The sequence below is a fragment of the Podarcis bocagei genome (genome assembly GCF_964188305.1).
Source record: "Podarcis bocagei genome assembly, chromosome: 9".
NCBI classification, from domain to species: Eukaryota; Metazoa; Chordata; class Lepidosauria; order Squamata; family Lacertidae; genus Podarcis; species Podarcis bocagei.
Window position 1 is genome coordinate 48,809,518 of NC_138134.1, and position 18,834 is coordinate 48,828,351.

Consider the following 18,834-nt stretch of genomic DNA (forward strand, 5'->3'; position numbering starts at 1 on the left):
GACTCAAAAAGGTTGAAAACCTCTGATCTATGCCCACAATCCTCGAAGCATTTGGTGGGCATGAAAATTACTGAAGTCAGTATAGGAGCATGCTTGAACTTATTCACACTCTGTATCGTCAAGGAAGCCTGAAACTGTTACTAGCATTAGCAGTTCCTTGTTTTGATGTTGCTGCATTGCATCACCATAACAACTTCAGCATTACCAAATACTGTAGTCCTTTCGGATCATAGTTTGCTGGCGAAACAGATTGGAGTGCCCATAAATAAACCTTGCACTGTTTTCCAAAAGAGGCAAAGTCAGTGCTACAGCAGGTGGGATTGCATCCAGAAAGTGAGTGCTTTGCATATACAATTACTCATGAGAAATAAGTCTGATTTTGTTCCCGCTTATTTGCACATAGCAACATAACATTTTCAAGCAAAGGCACTGGACCATAAACTCTTGAACAACGAGAAAGATTTATAGCTGACTTAATTTGTTAGGTTTCCAGTCAGGCAGTAATGCTTCTTTTTCAGTTCAAAATCTGTGTGGATCTTATCTAAAGCTTTAAAAAGTGAGCAAACAACATCTGCTGATACCAAAGTGGTACTTGTTTTCTATAAACTATCTGTTGTGGGGAGGAATAATTTTTAAAGAAAGGTTTGCACTAGTGATTAAGGAAGCTTGCAAGTGTGTTTACTGTATTAAAAAGTAATTTCTTTACCAGTGAACAATTAATTGCATTTTCTGTCAATATATGTTCTTAATATTGGTTCATATGTAGCTGCATGTACATATGAAATAATGAATTTGACAGTAAAACATCAAATATAGTGAAATATAATGGGAGGAGATAAATGAGTGACAAATGAGCCCACTATGTTCTCTTACCAGGTGCAAGGAGTTTTAAAGGAGCCCAGTATAAAAAACACTCGAAGTTGTATCTAGACTTATAGTGCAATCCCATCCATGTCTATTCAGTAGCAAGTTCCACTGAATTCATTGGGGTAACTTTAAGGGAATCCTTAAATGTTTATGAATTTAACTGCAAACAATGCAGTTAAGCAATCAGGTAATGTGGCTAGGTAGGCAGCAAGTTAACTAAGATGCCTTGCTCCTAGGCTACTATCTGGAAATGAAAGTTGTATTGAAAACCAGGACGTTTTCTTCTGAGTAAATATGCTGATTATGACCAGTGACGATACTACATTGGCTGCCTATTTGTTTCCAAGCACCATTCAAAGTGCTAGCTTTGACCTATAAAACCCATACTCACACCCACAACACCATACATTAAAAACCTTTCCTCAAAGAATCCTGGGAACTGTAGTTTGCCCTGGGCACTGTAGCTCTTGTGGGCAAACTAGTTTTCAGGGGGAGTGTTATCCAGAATGCCTTGTTTATTCAGATCATCTATTAAGTCCCTACCAATCTGGGAGTGCAATGCACTTCCCATAGAAATCAGTGGCCAAGCTTCCACTGACACAAATGGATACACATTTACCCAGTTCTATCTTTTCCTCTGATCTATTTCATCATTTAATGCACCACAATCTCTTATTGCCTCACTGAAGTTTCTTAAGCAATGTTATCAATGATTTTGATCAACAAAATATACTTTGAAAGAGCTTTTCTTGCTAGATTAAAGCAAGCCTCCATGTGAGAGAACAGCATTAATTAATGTCAGTAAGAGCCAAACTAGATGCAACACAGGAGGTGTATAATCAGATCTCCTGATGTCTTTCTTTGTTGCTTAAGAGCAGCTGTGTGAGAGGAACAGAACTCCGATTTGAGCTGTAGCATGACGGAGTGAGGTATTTACGCATCTCTTTGCACTGTTTGTTCACTTTAAATTGTCCTGTAATTAACCAGAGTGCAAGCTGGGAGACCAATATCCATATTTTACAGCTACCCATGTTGTACAAAAGAAACGAGTGTATTAAGACTTACCAGCACCACAGAACAAAATATACTGTATATTGTACAATGAGCATACTAAGGAAAGTAGCTCACAACCCGTACATGTTCCTTTGCCTCAGTTTGTGTGTGTGGCCTTAACCCAAACTTGAATTCTGCTTTGTTTAGCTGGAAGAGCACCACCTAAGCCAAATGTCATCACTTCTCCATCCATCCAGAGTGACAGAAACACCTCACAGAGAGCCACTCCTTTACCTCTCCTCAACAGTGGATGGTCACATCTTATGTGTTGGCCAAGATGGATTGGTTTCCATTTGGAGTGCAAACTTAAAACTGAAGAAAACCTCTCTGATTCTTGTGAGTTTAAGAAGTGAGGTATTATTTAAAGACTGTGATATTTACTGATAATAGGTGTAAGATCTTCCTACTGAGGCTAAAATGAAAAGGAGATTGCTTTTCTGCTGTCCTAACAATCATTATCATTCTCTCCCAACACATTCACTCATGACTGTATTTCTCAAAATGATGTCAGCCAAGTATAATTGTGATGAAATTAACTCTGACAAATGTATATATGCTTGTCTCTACACCGAACCAGACAGATTAAAGGATGATATGAGTTATGTGGGTCTATGGTATCGTCTAAGGCAGGCTTTCTCAACTTTTGGTCCTCAGATGTTGTTGGACTACAGCTTGCATCATCCCTGAGCGCTGGTCATGCTAGCTTGGGATGATGGGAATTGTAGTACAACAACAGCTGGGTTGAAAAAGTCTGGTTTAAGGAGCCAAAAGGTTGAACTATGAAATAAGAGAAGTATTTTAGCAGACCCTGAATTGGTAAATCCACAAAGGTTTGGGAGCATACCACTTATGTTCTTAACGTTCTGTCAAAGGATCAAGTCAAACACATGCATGCACAGAGGCTGACATGCAGAAGGGTTTATATGCATGTTGCTAACAAAAGGTGCTGCCTTCATTCTGAAAATCGTGGGATAACCAGCCTCATATAACCACCATGCTTAAATGTAATTAATGCATCAAGGGGTTAAGGCCATTGACTAAGTTGTCCTGCCAGACTTAGCTCACCTTGGGAGGGACTAGGTAATCAAGCCTTTGTTCCCCCTCACTCTACCTGAGAAGCACAGCATGTGAAGAGGCTTAGCTGGAGCAATCATGGCTCCAACAAACCACTCAAGTTCCTATACCAATAATTTAGGAACGTTCACTACTGTAACCAAGCCAAGTTTTACTGCCTGTGCAACTTTTTCTGAATGCTGTATAGAAAAGTACACGAATCTGACCTTTGGAGAGTTTGTAAGTAAACCATTTATAATTCACCAAACATGTGGTCTTTTTCTATACTAGGGGAAGTTTTGAAACTCACAAAAGAATAACAGCCTATATTTTCACACTTTACTTTGCTGCATGTTTTGTGTTTTTAAACTTCAGTTGAGGTTCTGTCACCAAATAATACTTGCCCCAAACCTGGACCCTGGCATCCAAGGAATTCTCCTTTATGTATTTATTTTTTCCACAGCACAAAAAAGACAATGGGCATTTGTTTCAGAAGGATTAATAAAAGGCAGAAAAGAGGAAAAAGTGAGGAAATGGGGGGGAGGGGTGCATATAAAACAGGAAACAGAACAAGAAATTATCTTCAAGATGCATATAAAACAGGAAACAGAACAAGAAATTATCTATCAAGGCAGAGGCAATTTTTAAAAAACCCAGGGACATTTATTTGGAAATTTCCTGTGCCTTACTTTGAGAGTTCCTTGTTCAATTAACATTTTTATGTGCTCATTGGAAGCTGCAACTGCTTTTAACTTGGTTGATGGCTACCACCACACCAACAAATCACACGTTTTTTCATAGGTTGTTACATTCAGGGCTTTCTTATTGCTGCTGCTTCCATTAGAACAGCCTCTGGCCTGGTTCAAATATAATGCTAAACCACAGTGTGATTGAGTCAGGGGGAAGAGGCATGTTAAAGCACTGTAGTCTGTTAATTTGGCTGTATTTTGGGGAGCGCCGGGCCATTTTTTTCGCTGGATTCTGCCCCACAGCTTATCAGACTCGGCAGCTGAATGATGCACATCTGCTGATAAATGAGAAGGTGGCAGCACATCCCCAGGCCCCTGCTCCAGTGGCTGACACATGGTTTTAGTAAACTATATTTTATTAAACCATGACTTTGTGTTCTATGCGAACCTAGCCCAGCGGCTTAACTATGGTTGCTATGTTTCAGTTTAGATCAGACTTTTGACCATGTTCTCTTTTGGAGTCTAGGATGAAAATGAAAACAAACTACAAAACAGGAGGCTAAAGTGGGTTTCCGACTCTATTTTAATGGCCCATTACAACAAGCTAATTATTGGAACCTGGTACGTAGTCAATTTCTGGGTTTCTAAGTATGATGGATATGCTACTACCATTTGAAAAGTGTCACAGAAATTTCACAAATTTGTTCCTAATTCTATAAAATACGAACATATTTGTATAAAATGTGAACGGCAAACAAGGAAGAGAAAATGGTAGGCAACACACCTTGTTCATGTTGATGTTATCTTGTTTCATTATGGTTAATGCAAAGTATTTATAGTTTGCTTGGAGTAAATAGGCAGTAAACTATAAGGTGCTGTTCCAGGTACAAGCCACAGGACTCAGCTATACATCTGCGAAGAAAACGTTTTGAATGTGTTGTAAAGTGCAATATACAATTGTGATACTAGATGGAGTTGGCGAGCTATAGCAAATTCAATGCATTTTTCAAAACGATTAAAAAAAAAAGATTTTCACAGTGTTTTAAACATGTGTGTAGATTCTACCCGAGCCTCTGTGAGTCTGCTTCAGAATAAGTGGCCTGTAGGTATTTTAGTGTTAATTCACTGCAGGAGCATACCTGTGGTGTTAGTGCTGACATTTTGGATTTTTCTGCTTATATGGTTGATTTCAATATGGCAGCACCCATTTCAGAACCATGGAGATTCAGGAGAGAAATGGTGTTGGAGTCTCTTGGAGTTCTGTGGCAAACCAGGAATCTTTTCTCATCCACACTTCTTGCCCTTTAGACATCTATTATAATTCAGCTGATGTCAAGTAAAGAAAACAAATTATTGTTGTTTAATCAGTGCTAAATCTGAATCCACCATACAATGCAAAATGAATCTGTTGAGTTTTGTCTAACACAAGAACTAAAACAAGCTGTTTTTAAATTAAAGGTGGAGTGAAAATTGTAGTTTATTAACATCAACTGGCTTTTAAAAGCAACATTTACTGGGGACTTCTGGGTTAGCGCCCTTAAAAACCACGGGCGCGGATGCCCGTGGACATGGTGACTCGGCGGGCACCGTTAGCGCCCTCCCGACCCGCGAAGGAGCCTTTTTAAAGGCTATGGAACGGGGGACGGGGAGCGGCGCGGTGCTGTGAGTCTACTGCTTCCCCTGCCGAGCGAAGCCGCATGCCATTTGCTGGAGAGCGCTGACTTCTTCCTTTAAAAAATTTGGACTCAAAACCAAGAACAACAACCCGTGAGTAATTTGGATAATGGACTAAAATTATTTTTTTGTGAATTTGGCACGAGCGGGGGAGGTGCAAAGAGGAAGTCCGTCTCCCCCCCATTGTAAACAGCTTAAAGCAAGGATCCGCCAACTAAGGTTGCGAGAAGAGCTGTTTTTTTTTTTCCTGATTGGATAAAAATTATCAATTCCACGGATTCAAAAGTCTAAGTTACTGTGGTGGAGGACAAGAGTTTATTTGCTTTGATTAAGTGCCACTCTTCTCGAGACCGGGAGTAACCCGTCAAAGGAGCCTGCTGAGGGTTTACAGAAGATCTTGACAGCTGTCAAATTAGCTGTCAAAGTCGGAAAGAACTGAAAGCTTTGGTTTAGCCGGTTATATTGTTACAAGGTATTAAAAGTAAAGAAAGATTGATACAAATAAATTTGACTTTTGGTTCGGAAGTGAAAGGAATACTAAGTAACCAGAATCCCTCTAGAGGGGATTCACGGACATTACAAGAATGGAAATAGGTCGGAAAATTCTAGCAGATCTGGATGAGGTCGTCTTTCTCATGGGAAAGCTGCAAAAGATGTATGAGCAAGACCATGTTTTGTCTACAAGCCCTACAAAACCGAAGTCAACAGTAAATATATCTTCTGAGCTGGAAAAGGACTTGATGTTCAAAACACAGGCAGCTGGACAAGAAAAGAAACCAAAGACTGAAGAGGAGGAAAAGATACTTGCTGAACAGGAGGAGCAGAAAGGAGGGGCGGCCGAAATGTCACAGAAGGTAAATGGGAGCCGGAGGCCTGTCAAGATGGCTTCAAGCTCGACCAAGGTGGAAGCTGGAGTCTTGGGGATACATGGATTTAAGAAACAGAGCTTGAGCTCCACCTTTAAACAAGTAGGCCTGGCTGGAAAGATCATGGACATTATAGAGAGAGTGCCCCTTCGAGTTTGGGTGTTAACCATAAGGGACTTTCAAAGAAGCCGGCTGAAAGGGACTGAAAGAGATTTGAGAGCCTCGGACGTAAGGTCACCAGGCTAAATACATGGACTAATGGACTATGGTTTGGGATTGAAACCGGGGAGAGAAGGGTGGGGTTTGGAAGTCCAAAGGGGGCCTGATCTTTTTTATGCTGTGTTAAATTTCATGTTGTTTATCATTATAAGAATGGGGAATTCGTGGAAGGGAAATAGGGTCAACCTTAGAAAAAGTTTTCTTTACGTATGATTAAGGTATATAAACTAAAAGTTGATTTATAAATTGAACTAAATATAATAATGAATTAAGGGTTAAAATCTAATACAAATAAACACATTAACAAATTAAGGTTAAGACATTAGGGATAAAAACTTGCTGAACAAATAATTGGATTTGGAATACAAGAAGGGGAGGTGAGGGGAAGTCGTGAAAAGAAGTTATTGAAAATGAGATTTTAAAGGTAGAATTTTTTATTGTGTTTTTCTTTGTCTTTTTGTTTTGTTTTTTGTACCTTTTGAAACTTTAATAAATATTATTTTAAAAAAATAATAAAAAGCAACATTTACTGGGCTTTAAAAGTGTTTAATTAACATTGTGTTTTACAGTAACAGAGAGATACGACTCTATGAGCTCTCCAACTTGGAACCGTATTGCCAAATTGTGGCCCTTGAAACAATGCCTCTGTGTTTGGATTACAGGTACAGTTTGGACTCAACAGTCTTAACCAAATTACATCCACCCACCTCCCAGTTTATATACCTTTCCCGTGAATATAGAAGAAAGAAGACATATAGTTATTTTTTATTTTTAACATTTCCTATATTATATTGAGCTTGGATGAGACTAAAACCTATTTAGGAGCAGAAATACAGAATTAACGCCATCTAATTAACTGCAGTTCTTATTCTGTTCTAATAGCAATGGAAAAACATACAATCCAACTGCCTCTGTTTACCAGGGACAGCCTGTCCTTTCTTATGCCTGTCCCAATTTTCCTCCTCTTTTACGCTTCTTGGGACTCTTACACAGCTGCAAATAAAATGTTTCAAGTGTGTTGTAAAGTGCAATATACAAATGTGACACTAGATGATGATGGTGAGGTATGGCAAATTCAATATATTTTTCAAAACGTTTTTAAAAAAAGCATTTTCACAGCTTTTTTTTTAAATATGTGTGTGGATTCCACCATGGAAATGCCTTGTTTAAAATTTCATTCATGGAAGATCTTCAGGGTTCAGCTCTGCCCTGCCAGCATTTCTAGAAGTTAGACCTCAGAGCGGGGGAATAGACCCATCTTGGCTTTTGTACACATGTATTTATACATTGTATTTGTATTCTTCTTTTTCTCCAAGGAGCTACTGTATGTATTAGCTATGATCAGGGTAGAAGCTTTATTTGAACAAATTACAGACAGACTGTATAATGCTTTTTCTTCCTGTTTAAAGTGTTTGGGGAGAAGGTGAATGCGTGATATCATATGGTGACGAGCAGGTATGTTGATAAGTTTGGTATGTTTTAATTCAGATATAAACTGAGAAAATGGCACAGCTAGAACTTACTGAGTTTTGCAGTTTGTTTCTAAGAAAGGTATCCACAACTTGTAAAAATGAAACACACAGAATATAGGTTTAAATATAATCAGAGATATTTTTTGCTGTTGGGCATTTGCTGCAGGATATAGACTACCCTTCTTCTCCTGTTCTTTTAAAAGGTAAAGGTAAAGGTACCCCTGACGTTAGGTCCAGTCGCAGATGACTCTGGGGTTGCGGCGCTCATCTCGCTTTATTGGCCAAGGGAGCCGGTGTTTGTCCACAGACAGCTTCCGGGTCATGTGTCCAGCATGACTAAGCTGCTTCTGGTGAAACCAGAGCAGCGCACAGAAACACCGTCTACCTTCCCGCCGGAGCGGTACCTATTTATCTACTTGCACTTTTTGGCGTGCTTTCGAACTGCTAGGTGGGCAGGAGCTGGAACCAAACAACAGGAGCTCACCCCGTCGTGGGGATTCGAACCGCCGACCTTCTGATTGGCAAGCCCTAGGCTCAGTGGTTTAGACCACAGCGCCACCCGCTGTTCTTTTAACCAATAGTTAAAAATGACCTTAGGCGTATGTTGTAGTGGTAATAATGCCGATTATAAATCTGGGTACTGATATGGTGGCATTTTGTTCAATACAGGGCTGTGTTAATATCCTGTTGATCAGTTCTGTGGCAGAAACACTGAGGTACGTGACAGTTTGACCAGGCCTATGTGGATTTTAACACAAAGTGTTACCCTATTCCCAAGCACTCTTTCATCATCTCTGGCATCTCCAGAGATGTGAAAGACTGTAGTCTAAAATGCTGGAGAGCCTCTACCAGTCTATGTGCACAATATTGAGGTAGATACACCATGCCTTGCTTCAGAAATGGCTTCCCTGTAATCCTTTAAAAAAAATAAAATGGTCATATCCACACCATACATTTAAAGCAAATGACTTAACCTAAAGAACCATGGGAACTGTAGTTTCTTAAGGGTATAGGAATTGTAGCTTCAGGAACTATACTTCCCAGGATTATTTGGAGGAGGGGGTCCATGTGCTCTAAATGCCCATTACAGTGGTACCTCAGGTTACATACGCTTCAGGTTACAGACTCCGCTAACACAGATATAGTGCTTCAGGTTAAGAACTTTGCTTCAGGATGAGAACAGAAATCGTGCTCCGGCGGCACAGCAGCAGCAGGAGGCCCCATTAGCTAAAGTGGTGCTTCAGGTTAAGAACAGTTTCAGGTTAAGAACAGACCTCTGGAACGAATTACGGTAAGTACTTAACCTGAGGTACCACTGTATTTGTGTTTTCAATATATGGTGTGGATGTGACCTTCCACTAACATGGCTGCAATCCACACTGGATGGGTTTGGATGATGTGGAGTCCTCAAAAAAGCATCACCAGCCTCTGTCCACAGAATGATGTCAAGTTCACTCCTCTCATGTGCACTGGTGGAGGAAGAGGAGTGCGGGGGCGTGATCCCAGTAGAGCAGTGTTTCCCAACCTTTTTTGGGCAAAGGCACACTTGTTTGATGAAAAAAATCTCGAGGCACACCACCATTACAGCCCCGTGACGTCAGCGCGCAGCGTCACGCCGGGAGGGACGCACGAAAGTGTAAGTTTCAATTTTTTCCCCTCCCCCTTGCCGGGGAACCTCCAAGCTTTGGGGGTGGGGGGGGGAGGAGGCAGCAAAGCGAGGCAGGAAGGATAGCGCGGCTTGGCTGGGTGAGCTTTGGCAGGGGCAGGGAATGAGAGCCACGAGGCGGGCGCTGCGGACGGAGGCGCTGCCCGCGAGCTTGCAGGCAGCCAGGCAGGCAGACGGCGAGAGCCCCGCGCTGGGCGGCCTCTCCTCACCGCCGCCGCCCCGCCTCTCGCCGCCTGACTCGCCCGCCTCCCTCCAGGCAACATCTCGCGGCACACTAGTGTGCCGCAGAACAGTGGTTGGGAAACACTGCAGTAGAGTACCATCGTGGCTGCCCCCTGCCTGCGCTGGGTGCCCCGCCCTCACAGGTAGTGCACTCCACCCCCAGGATGCACACCAGCCCCGCCCCCGCCTGCTCTCAACCCCCCCCCCCGGTGCCGAAAAATGAAGCTCCGCCACTGCTCGTGTGGAGCTCCCAATTCTGCCCACCAAATTGTGGGCAGAAGAATTCCCACCAGCGGTAGCCCATTCTGCAGGTAGCAAGAGTGACAGTTATTTGCACATTTGTTGGCATGCTTCCTTAAAGCTCCTTTAAAACAAAACAAAATCTATTGGGGCATTATTGCATCAAGACAAAGTTTGCGAGAATAATTTCCTAGATGCTAGTTCAGAATAGTATGTTTGGTGGTGAATCCAGTATTTTCTGGGTTTCATTCTTCCATCCTAACAGAGTGTGTGTGTGTGTGTGTGTGTGTGTGTGTGTGTGTGTGTGTGTGTTCTGATAGGAATTGGACAAAATATCCACCCGTGGAAGAAATCCCAACCATTTCTGCCAATGCTATTTATGAGCAAGAAAATATCACCTTCATTCGCTGGAAGGTTCATAATGACTGGGTTACCAAGGTAAGAGAACTTCAGACATTTGTGTTGTCTTCTACATGTTCAACTACTATCTTCTTTCTGTTAACTGTGAAGGATTCAGATAATTATTTCCCATGAGCAGGTGGGTGCAGTTGTTTGCATCTGCTTTGAAGAGGTTTTTGAGGAGTATTCTTATTTCACGATCCCACCATATTATTTGTAAGATCATTTCTGCACAGCACATCTTACCTCACCTGCTTTTGGGAAGGTTGTGCTTCTCCTTGCTTTCCCCAGATTTGCCTTTGTTGCGCCATGGTATTTGCCTGGGATATCCTTGGGACACTCTGAATTTCATAGGATTTTCCTTTGCATATTTGCTATTGCAGATTCAATATATCCCTTCTATGGAATCTGTCATCTCTAGTTCAAATGATGATTGCACTGCACTGGTTATAGGTAAGTTGGGCATTCTCTAGCAGAATAAACATGTCAGAATTTGAAGTTGAAGTAAGATTTAATAAAAGATAGCGGTCATTTCTCCTTCACTTTTTTAAAAGAGGATAGTTTATTTTAGTTGATCTCATTGTTATCTAGCCTATCTTCCAAGGAGGTCAGGGCAACAGATGTGCTTTCTCCTGCTCACTCTCTATTTTGTCTTTTCAAAAGCACTTTCTGCGTAGAGTAGCACGAAAGATAGGGACCGACCTAAAGACTGAACCAGAGTCACGTGACTCAAATGGTTGAACAATGTTTTGAACCCAGGTACTCTTGGTTTAAGTCCTCATTCCACTATGTTATTCCTCCCCAACAAATGTGCAGAAAATTTGTTCATAGGAGCACAAAGAGATGCCTTATACCAAATCAGACACCTGGTCCATCTAGCTCAGGATTGTCAACAGTAATTGGCAGTGGATCTCTATGGTTTCAGGTCAAGAGTGTTTCCCAGCCCTACCTGGAAGCACCCTTCAGTGAACCTGGGAGTAGAGATGGAAGGATCAGTCAGTTTCATTTCTCTCTGTTTCTCAGTTGCGCACCCCGGAAATGATGTCTTTCAGCTTCTGCCTTCTGGAAGAAGCTACAGGGTTATAAAGACTAGGACTATGCGCCTGAGAAACAGTTTCTATCCAAATGCAATTTTGGTTTTAAACGCAGTGTAAGGTAGTCTCTATGGGAGTATCTTGTATTTAATTATGGGGTATCAGAGTTTTTAGAGGGCTGCCCAGGCTGGGATAGCAGGCTTGTTGGTTTTTGAATGTCTGATGTAGATTTTTTCAATTTCGTTGTTCTGTATGGGACAATGACAATAAAGATTATCGTATTGTATTGTATCGTATGTCTCCCAATCTTAAATTCAGTTGTCCACATTTTGCCACAATTTGCAGTTTTCCTTCTTAATTGTTTTTCATGAAAATTCATCAGCATTTTAGTGTGAATTTCTCCTAATAAGCACATTTGAAGTTTTGACTCGTGCACATTTTTGCAAGCAAGTTCCCTAATATACGGTATGCATTTTTGTAAACACTGGTTGCAGAACTGCATTGGATCAATGCAAATTTTGAAGGATAGCTGTGTTTTGGCTTGCATATTATTTTGGAAAGTGTGAATTTGATAGATTTGGCTTTAAATGCACACTGAATTGAATTTCTCCTCCCTGGCGACCTGGAACTTTGCATGGAAAGCATATGCTCTACCACCTGAGCTTACAGCCCTTTCCTAGGAATGGAATCAATTATCTCTCTACCTTGAGGGCTTTCAGTTTGTCTTCTGTTAAGTTATGAGCGAACATATCAGACGACACAGCGATTCTTCCAAAGCAGCTCTTTATTTGTAAGCTGGAACAGAACTGAGCTGAGGAGCTCAGTCAGCCTGCTTATATAGAGCTCCAGAACAATGTACAGTGGTGCCTCGCAAGACGAAAAGAATCCGTTCCGCGAGTCTCTTCGTGTTGCGGTTTTTTCGTCTTGCGAAGCAAGCCCATTAGCGGCTTAGCGGATTAGCGCTATTAGCGGCTTAGCGGGCTTAGCGGATCAGCTGATAAGCGGCTTAGCGGCTTAGTGGATCAGCTGTTAAGCGGCTTAGCGGATCAGCTGATAAGCGGCTTAGCTGTTTAGCGGCTTAGGGGATCAGCTGATAAGCGGCTTAGTGGCTTGGGGAAAAGGGGGGGGAGGAAAAACCCCCCGCAGGAACTCGCAAGACATTTTCGTCTTGCGAAGCAAGCCCATAGGAAATTCGTTTTGCGAAGCACCTCCAAAACGGAAAACCCTTTCATCTTGCGGGTTTTCCGTCTTGCAAGACATTTGTCTTGCGGGGCACCACTGTAACTGTTGCCATTTTCTAAAACTATCCAATCACTGAACGTCACTTTCGATCCTTCATTTGCATGCAAACTATCCAATCACTGAACGTCACTTTCGATCCTTCATTTGCATAACTATCTACAGTATCCCCCTGCTGGCCCAGGGTGAGAACTTCAGTACATAACATCTTCCTTCCCTTCCCATGCAACTCTTCTGTTTTCTTGTCACAGGTTACGTTAGCAGAACAAAAAATGTGAAGCATCGCTTGAAAACTCTGATGGGTTCCAGCACTGTCAGCCATAACAAATTCGCCCCACCAGCTACTGCTTCTCCAGCAAGGCGCTTTCAGTGTGATGAATCTGTTTTTAAGGTGCACAAAGGAGTCAAGACCTTTGACTTCTGCAGAGAAAGCAATATTCTTGTGACTGGTGGTTTGGACCGGAATATCCGTCTATGGAACCCTTATGTCCCTGGGTAAATAAAGCTAAAATGGGTTAAAACTTGCCTATTTCTATCCGTTTGCTAGCTGATGGCTTTGAGGTATTTTTTAAAAGCTATCATTATGTTGTTTCAATGCAAACGTTCTTCACAGAAGAGCAAATCTTTAAAGAATTGTTCCAAACCGTAATGTGTATATGTGCATGTGTTTGCAACTGCAGGCTCTTATGTTTCAGCCCTAGACATATGTAAAAGTGAAAATACTTTGTTGGTGTGAATATAAGCCACCTCCAAATATAGACTTTACCCGTAAAATGAGAACCCTGCTTCTCTGCCTTAGCCCGATTATAGGGCTTTATACAAGCCACATTGGTGGGGGAGGGAAGTGCAGCCAATATTCAGACCAATATGGTAAGTCTTTTGGATGCTGCTGTTGTCTATATAGTGTGCATGTTGCCTCTACACAGAGTGCATCAGAACAGGGCCCTGCCCTGAGGAGCTTACAATTTAAATAAAAAGAATAAAAAGTGGAGGTAGAGAAGCAGCAGGTGGTTGACTCAGTGACAATTAACCTTCCCTGTGACAAAGTGTTATTAGATCGATTTCACACATGCTACCCAAAAGCACTTCTGAGGCGCTCTCATGCTATTCATGAGCATACATGGCAGACAGAAATGCAGTTTTCAATGCACTCATATTGGGCTTTTAAATGGATTGGTGGCTGGGCAGGGAGGTGTATTCACAATTGCATTTCAACCTTACTGTGAATAGAAGTGCTTTATCTTATTAATTTTAAAGAAATCTATAGGCTCTCTGATGCTTGATTGCTGAGCAAACTACTCCTAAGTTAACCAAAAATATGTTTGCCACTCACTAGGTGGCCGATTGCAATACTGCGAGGACATACTTCCCCAATTGGTTTCCTATGCATTGCTCACGGCAGTACAAATATTTTCTCAGTTTCTCTGGACAGCACCATCAAGGTAAGGGTTTTGATCGGCATTGAACTGCTTGGTTTATTACTACTAGTACAGTTTGTATGCCACCCTTCATCCAAACCCCAGGGTAGTTCACAACAGAAAGATGCAAAATGAGAACACAAAATACATAATACAGTGGTACCTCAGGTTACATACGCTTCAGGTTACAGACTCCGCTAACCCAGAAATAGTACTTCAGGTTAAGAACTTTGCTTCAGGATGAGAACAGAAATCGTGCTCCGGCAGTGCGGCAGCAGCAGGAGGCCCCATTAGCTAAAGTGGTGCTTCAGGTTAAGAACAGTTTCAGGTTAAGTACGGACCTCCGGAACAAATTAAGTACTTAACCTGGGGTACCACTGTAAAACAAAAACCAATAACCCCGACCCACAAACACATAAAAAAGCCATAGAATGCTCATCAGTCAAATGCCTGGTTGAAGGGAAACATTTTTGCCTGGCACCTGAAGATATGTAATGATGGCACCAGGCGAGCCTCCCTAGGGAGAGCATTCCATAAATGGGATTTTAGAAGACAGAATGTCACCATATGACCACATAGCCTGGATTCTGTGGATTGTCTATAATAAGTGTGTCTAAGTACGGATCTCTGTGTGCTCTGCCACTGAACTATCGTGCCTCCTCTGCTTGCATCAAACACAGAACAAATATTGCACATCCCTGCAAAGGTTTCTTCAGTGTGGTATCATATACAATTGCCATGGTGTCATATGAAATTGCCAGTCATGCTTGTCTCGTGTGCCAGGTGGCCAATTCATCCCAAGCAAGGAGTCACTATAATGTCCGGGGGTGGGGGCGGAGATGTCACAACTCGGGCAATCAGACACACACCGAAATGTAGGTTTGGGCTTTTCTCTCTGTGTGTGGTTTAGATTCCCAGATACAGGATTTTGCAACATACGGTCTACCTAACACCTGAAACCGGAACGGAATGTTTAGTAGTGTCAGAGTCAGTGATCAGTACTAAAAAGTAGAAGGAAGGGTGGATGGAGATAATGGTAGCCATAGAATTAAACCTCTGCACAAGCAGCTACCTCTTCCTAGAGGTACAGTTCACACTTCCAGTATTGCAATATGATTGCTTCTCAATTTGCTAGAAAGGAAGTAACAGCTGGAGGCTTCCTTAGGTGTTCGGTGAATCCATTTTTCTCTCACACAATTTTATCCGCATGTGTTATTGAACAACCACAAAGTGCTAATAGATCTTATCAGTCACGAAGAATGGCAAATCACTGTTTTCACTTGTAAGATTTCACTTTTCTGAAAGTTCTGCCTTATGGAACTCAAAATCTTAATGTCTTAATACCTGGGAAAGAATCAGGGGAGATATATTTATATATTGTGACAATCTCAGGAGATAACTGGGCTGATCAATTTATTTTTTCAATCATTTACCATGGGACAGTTTTGTGCTATCAGGGCAATAGGTTTGTGATATGGGTGACAGCTTTTCTGAACTCGTATATTTCTTCTCAAAGGTCTGGGATATTGAAGACCATTCCTGCCTCCTTACAGTCATGCCCAAAGCCAGCCAAATCAGAGGGGAGATGGAAGCCTGCTACTTTTCACCCGACTTGCAAGCCCTTTATGTTGCAGCTGAAACTTTTGGGCTCCTACAATTCCAATATAAGTAGGCAAACAATATACCAATCTGCTGTAGACATTGAGTCAAGCACAATCTATGCATAGTTTCTTCTATGGGCAGTGTGTTTGAATGTTGCTACATAAAATCAAATGGGTGGTGACCAATACATTGCTCCATGTAGAAGAGACATCAAAAACACATACGTTATGCGAGCACTAACTTGAACAGCATTTTTTAAATCAAAATTTACTATAGAGCAGGGATTCCTAAACTTGGGTCTCCATCTGTTTTTGGACTACAATTCCCATCACCCCTGTCCCGCTAGCTAGGGATGATGGAGGTTGTAGTCCAAAAACATCTGGATACCCAAGTTTGGAAAACCCTGCTCTAGAGCAAGGCCCCCAACGCCACTGCCTGTCATTCTCGTTTTGACACTCGAAGTGGTCAAAACATCACAAGCAAATAAGAAGTCCTGATTATGGCCCCACGTGTATCTCTTTTGGATTTAGATAAAAACAGAGTCAGATATTTTCCTAGTCATGTAGTTCCAGTACATGACATTAAAAGAACTCAGTGCCTGCTGTGCAAAATATATTGAGATTAAAACATGTCCATATACAGGCCATTTTCAGATTACTGGTTTGTGAAGCCATGAAACAGTGCCCTCCTTTACCCCTTCTCTCCTCCTGATGCAAATCCTTGTTTGCATGAAGCCAGAGTTTTCTGTTGCATCTGAACCAGGGAGCTCTGGGTGAGTGTTAGTATACAAACCAGGAAAGTGAACTGTTACCTGGCATTAAGGCAGAGTGTCCCCAGTTTGGATGTAGCAAGAGACTCTAGTTTAATGCACATCAGGAGCTTCACACCAAAGCTGGCGCACAACAGGAAGAGGTCACCTATCCATGGCACTCATGCACAGCTTCATAAATCATAAATCTGAACACAGCCCCAGTGTACCTCTCCTCTTCGTCATCTTGTGGTGTTATCTTTTTCAGGGAGAATCAGAACCAAGATTCAGGCACATCCCATAACAAGCCTATCTTTTGCTGCCAGTATAACCAGCAACTGCAGCATGTGATTAGTTGCTCAGAAGACTCCGTAAGTAACCCTGAGACTATGACCCAGTTTGTGTGCAACATTCCTGGCCTTACAAACCATCATTTATTAGCCATAGAATTAGTATCAAGTACTGTACACACAGTCCCTCTTCTTTTGCCTTGCCTTCCCCCTTTGTGCTGGCTTCAGAACATTGACCCTGGCCTCTTTAAACTACAGCTTCTCACTATGTCCAAAATTGTGGCTTAATATCAAGTTATTAACTAAGCTTTTACAACTGTGGTTTAAGATCTTGGTTTGTAAACCAGCTTTATGACACAGTGCATCATTTCAGATGTCATGGAGACCTGTAACTTCAGCAGATCAGAATCAAAGTGCTGAAGCTGGCACATGAAGGGAAGCAGCAGTGGTGGAAAGCATGTGGGCCCAATTCTCATTCCCAGTTTAATAAACTGTGGCTTATTAGTCCAGAAAGGCTGTGTCTGAAAAGGTCCGCTGTGGCAATGCTGCATGAGACCCCTTAAACAATTTAAAACTTGTTTGGTTTTTTGGGTGACAGAAATACCTGCTCTCCCTATAAGAATTAAACATATTAATAGGTGCGGCAGAAATTTCTGGGATTTCTTGCCATACCCAAGTGGTAGCAAGCAGTGCTTGAAAAGCCAGCTTTAGGACAAAGAGGTGGATTCTGATGCCTTTACTCCCTGCTGTCCCAGTTCAGGTGAAACTTTTGCATCTTCAACAGTTAATGTTAATTTTATTCTGAATTTTAGAAATAGTTTATAGGCATCTTTTCTTGTGACCTTTAAGCTTCCTGATTTCCTCGCTTTATGTTTATTTATTTATTCAGCATGAGAGAAGAGAGATCAGTCCTCAGTTCCCCACTCCTATCCCTTTTATTTCTTCTAATAGGTTATAAAAATGTGGGATCTTAAAACTGGACAGCTGATTGTTAAAGTGCGTGAAGCTCACGGAGGAGCTGCTGTAACTTGCATGGCCTTAGATACCATTGGAAAGAGGTATTCAATATCTAGTTATCATCAGATTAACAGAATTACACCTTCTAACCTCCAAAGAGCACACCTCCACCACCAGGGTTTTGGAGGCAAGGAGGTATAATTTGTTGAGGCTGGCTTGTGTCGTATTTGTTGCTGTTTTCTGTTGTTTTAATTTTGCTGTGTTTGTACCAATGTCCTAATTGATTGTAGAAATAGGTATTGGTGTGTTTTAATGCTTTGCACACCGCCTGGGGACTGTATTGTGTATGGCAGTCTAGAAATATATATGCACACGCACTTGCATCCATGCACACTCACATAGATAGATATACAAGAGCAGCCAGCAGGGAGGGGCAGCAGCGCTTACCTGATCTCCCAGGATGTGCGTTGATTCAGCTTCCCAGAAGGTGGAAGAATAAGGGTGCAAGGAGGTTGAATGCACTGGTACTGCACCAGTCTCCCCACCACTTTGTCCCATTGCCTCCTGGAAAGATGTGGAGATGCTTCTGGCAGGTAGGTACCACCAGCCACACCTATAGATACAGGTAGAGTTGAGTTGTGTTCTCCTTACTCCTTATTATGATATTCTCCAGCTGTCAAACTTTGAGCTCTTTCAGAGTTAGTTGTTTTGGAGGGCGGGTGGGTAATAATATCCAGGTAGGAAAATGCTTCTGATGCATTCATGGACTAAGCAGATGTTAAGTTTATCAATGTCTGCTCTGTTATCTATGGACACACACACCCCACTCCCCGCCCCCAAGCCTACTTTCTCACTGTTAGCAGGTCTAGGGAGCTCTTGTCAGCAGGTCCCCTGTTGGGACGGTGAGTCATCAACAGATGCCCAACCATGCCAATACTTGATCCTGAGCATCAGAAGATTGATGTAGATATGTGTGGGTGGGAAGCATCAACAATGCAGTGTGCACAGCATGATCAGCAGGAGGTACAAAGCCAGTAAGCTGAATAGGCAACAGTTTTACCAACAATTTTCTATACTGTCAGTTGTCATTAATTCAATTGCCAGTTTGCAATTCCATTGCAACGAA

General features: G+C 42.0%; 1 protein-coding gene across 5 annotated transcripts in view; it reads left to right on the forward strand.

The window, feature by feature from the left end:
- The first annotated feature begins 232 nt into the window (after positions 1-232).
- Positions 233-18,834, forward strand: part of LOC308595312 (cilia- and flagella-associated protein 337-like) — a 35,963-nt gene continuing 17,361 nt past the window's right edge. For 4 of the 5 annotated variants that reach the window (XM_081209324.1, XM_081209326.1, XM_081209328.1 and 1 more), the window contains exons 1-13: positions 233-333; positions 2,068-2,256; positions 4,189-4,283; positions 6,991-7,083; positions 7,831-7,876; positions 8,563-8,609; positions 10,342-10,459; positions 10,804-10,873; positions 12,945-13,188; positions 14,030-14,135; positions 15,628-15,779; positions 16,730-16,832; positions 17,703-17,809. In XM_081209324.1, coding sequence (XP_081065450.1) covers positions 2,092-2,256; positions 4,189-4,283; positions 6,991-7,083; positions 7,831-7,876; positions 8,563-8,609; positions 10,342-10,459; positions 10,804-10,873; positions 12,945-13,188; positions 14,030-14,135; positions 15,628-15,779; positions 16,730-16,832; positions 17,703-17,809 — 1,346 coding nt within the window. In that variant the 5' untranslated portion in view covers positions 233-333; positions 2,068-2,091. Of the gene's footprint in view, positions 334-1,741; positions 1,797-2,067; positions 2,257-4,188; positions 4,284-6,990; positions 7,084-7,830; positions 7,877-8,562; positions 8,610-10,341; positions 10,460-10,803; positions 10,874-12,944; positions 13,189-14,029; positions 14,136-15,627; positions 15,780-16,729; positions 16,833-17,702; positions 17,810-18,834 lie in introns of those variants that run through there. The other variant, XM_081209325.1, reaches the window with a different exon arrangement.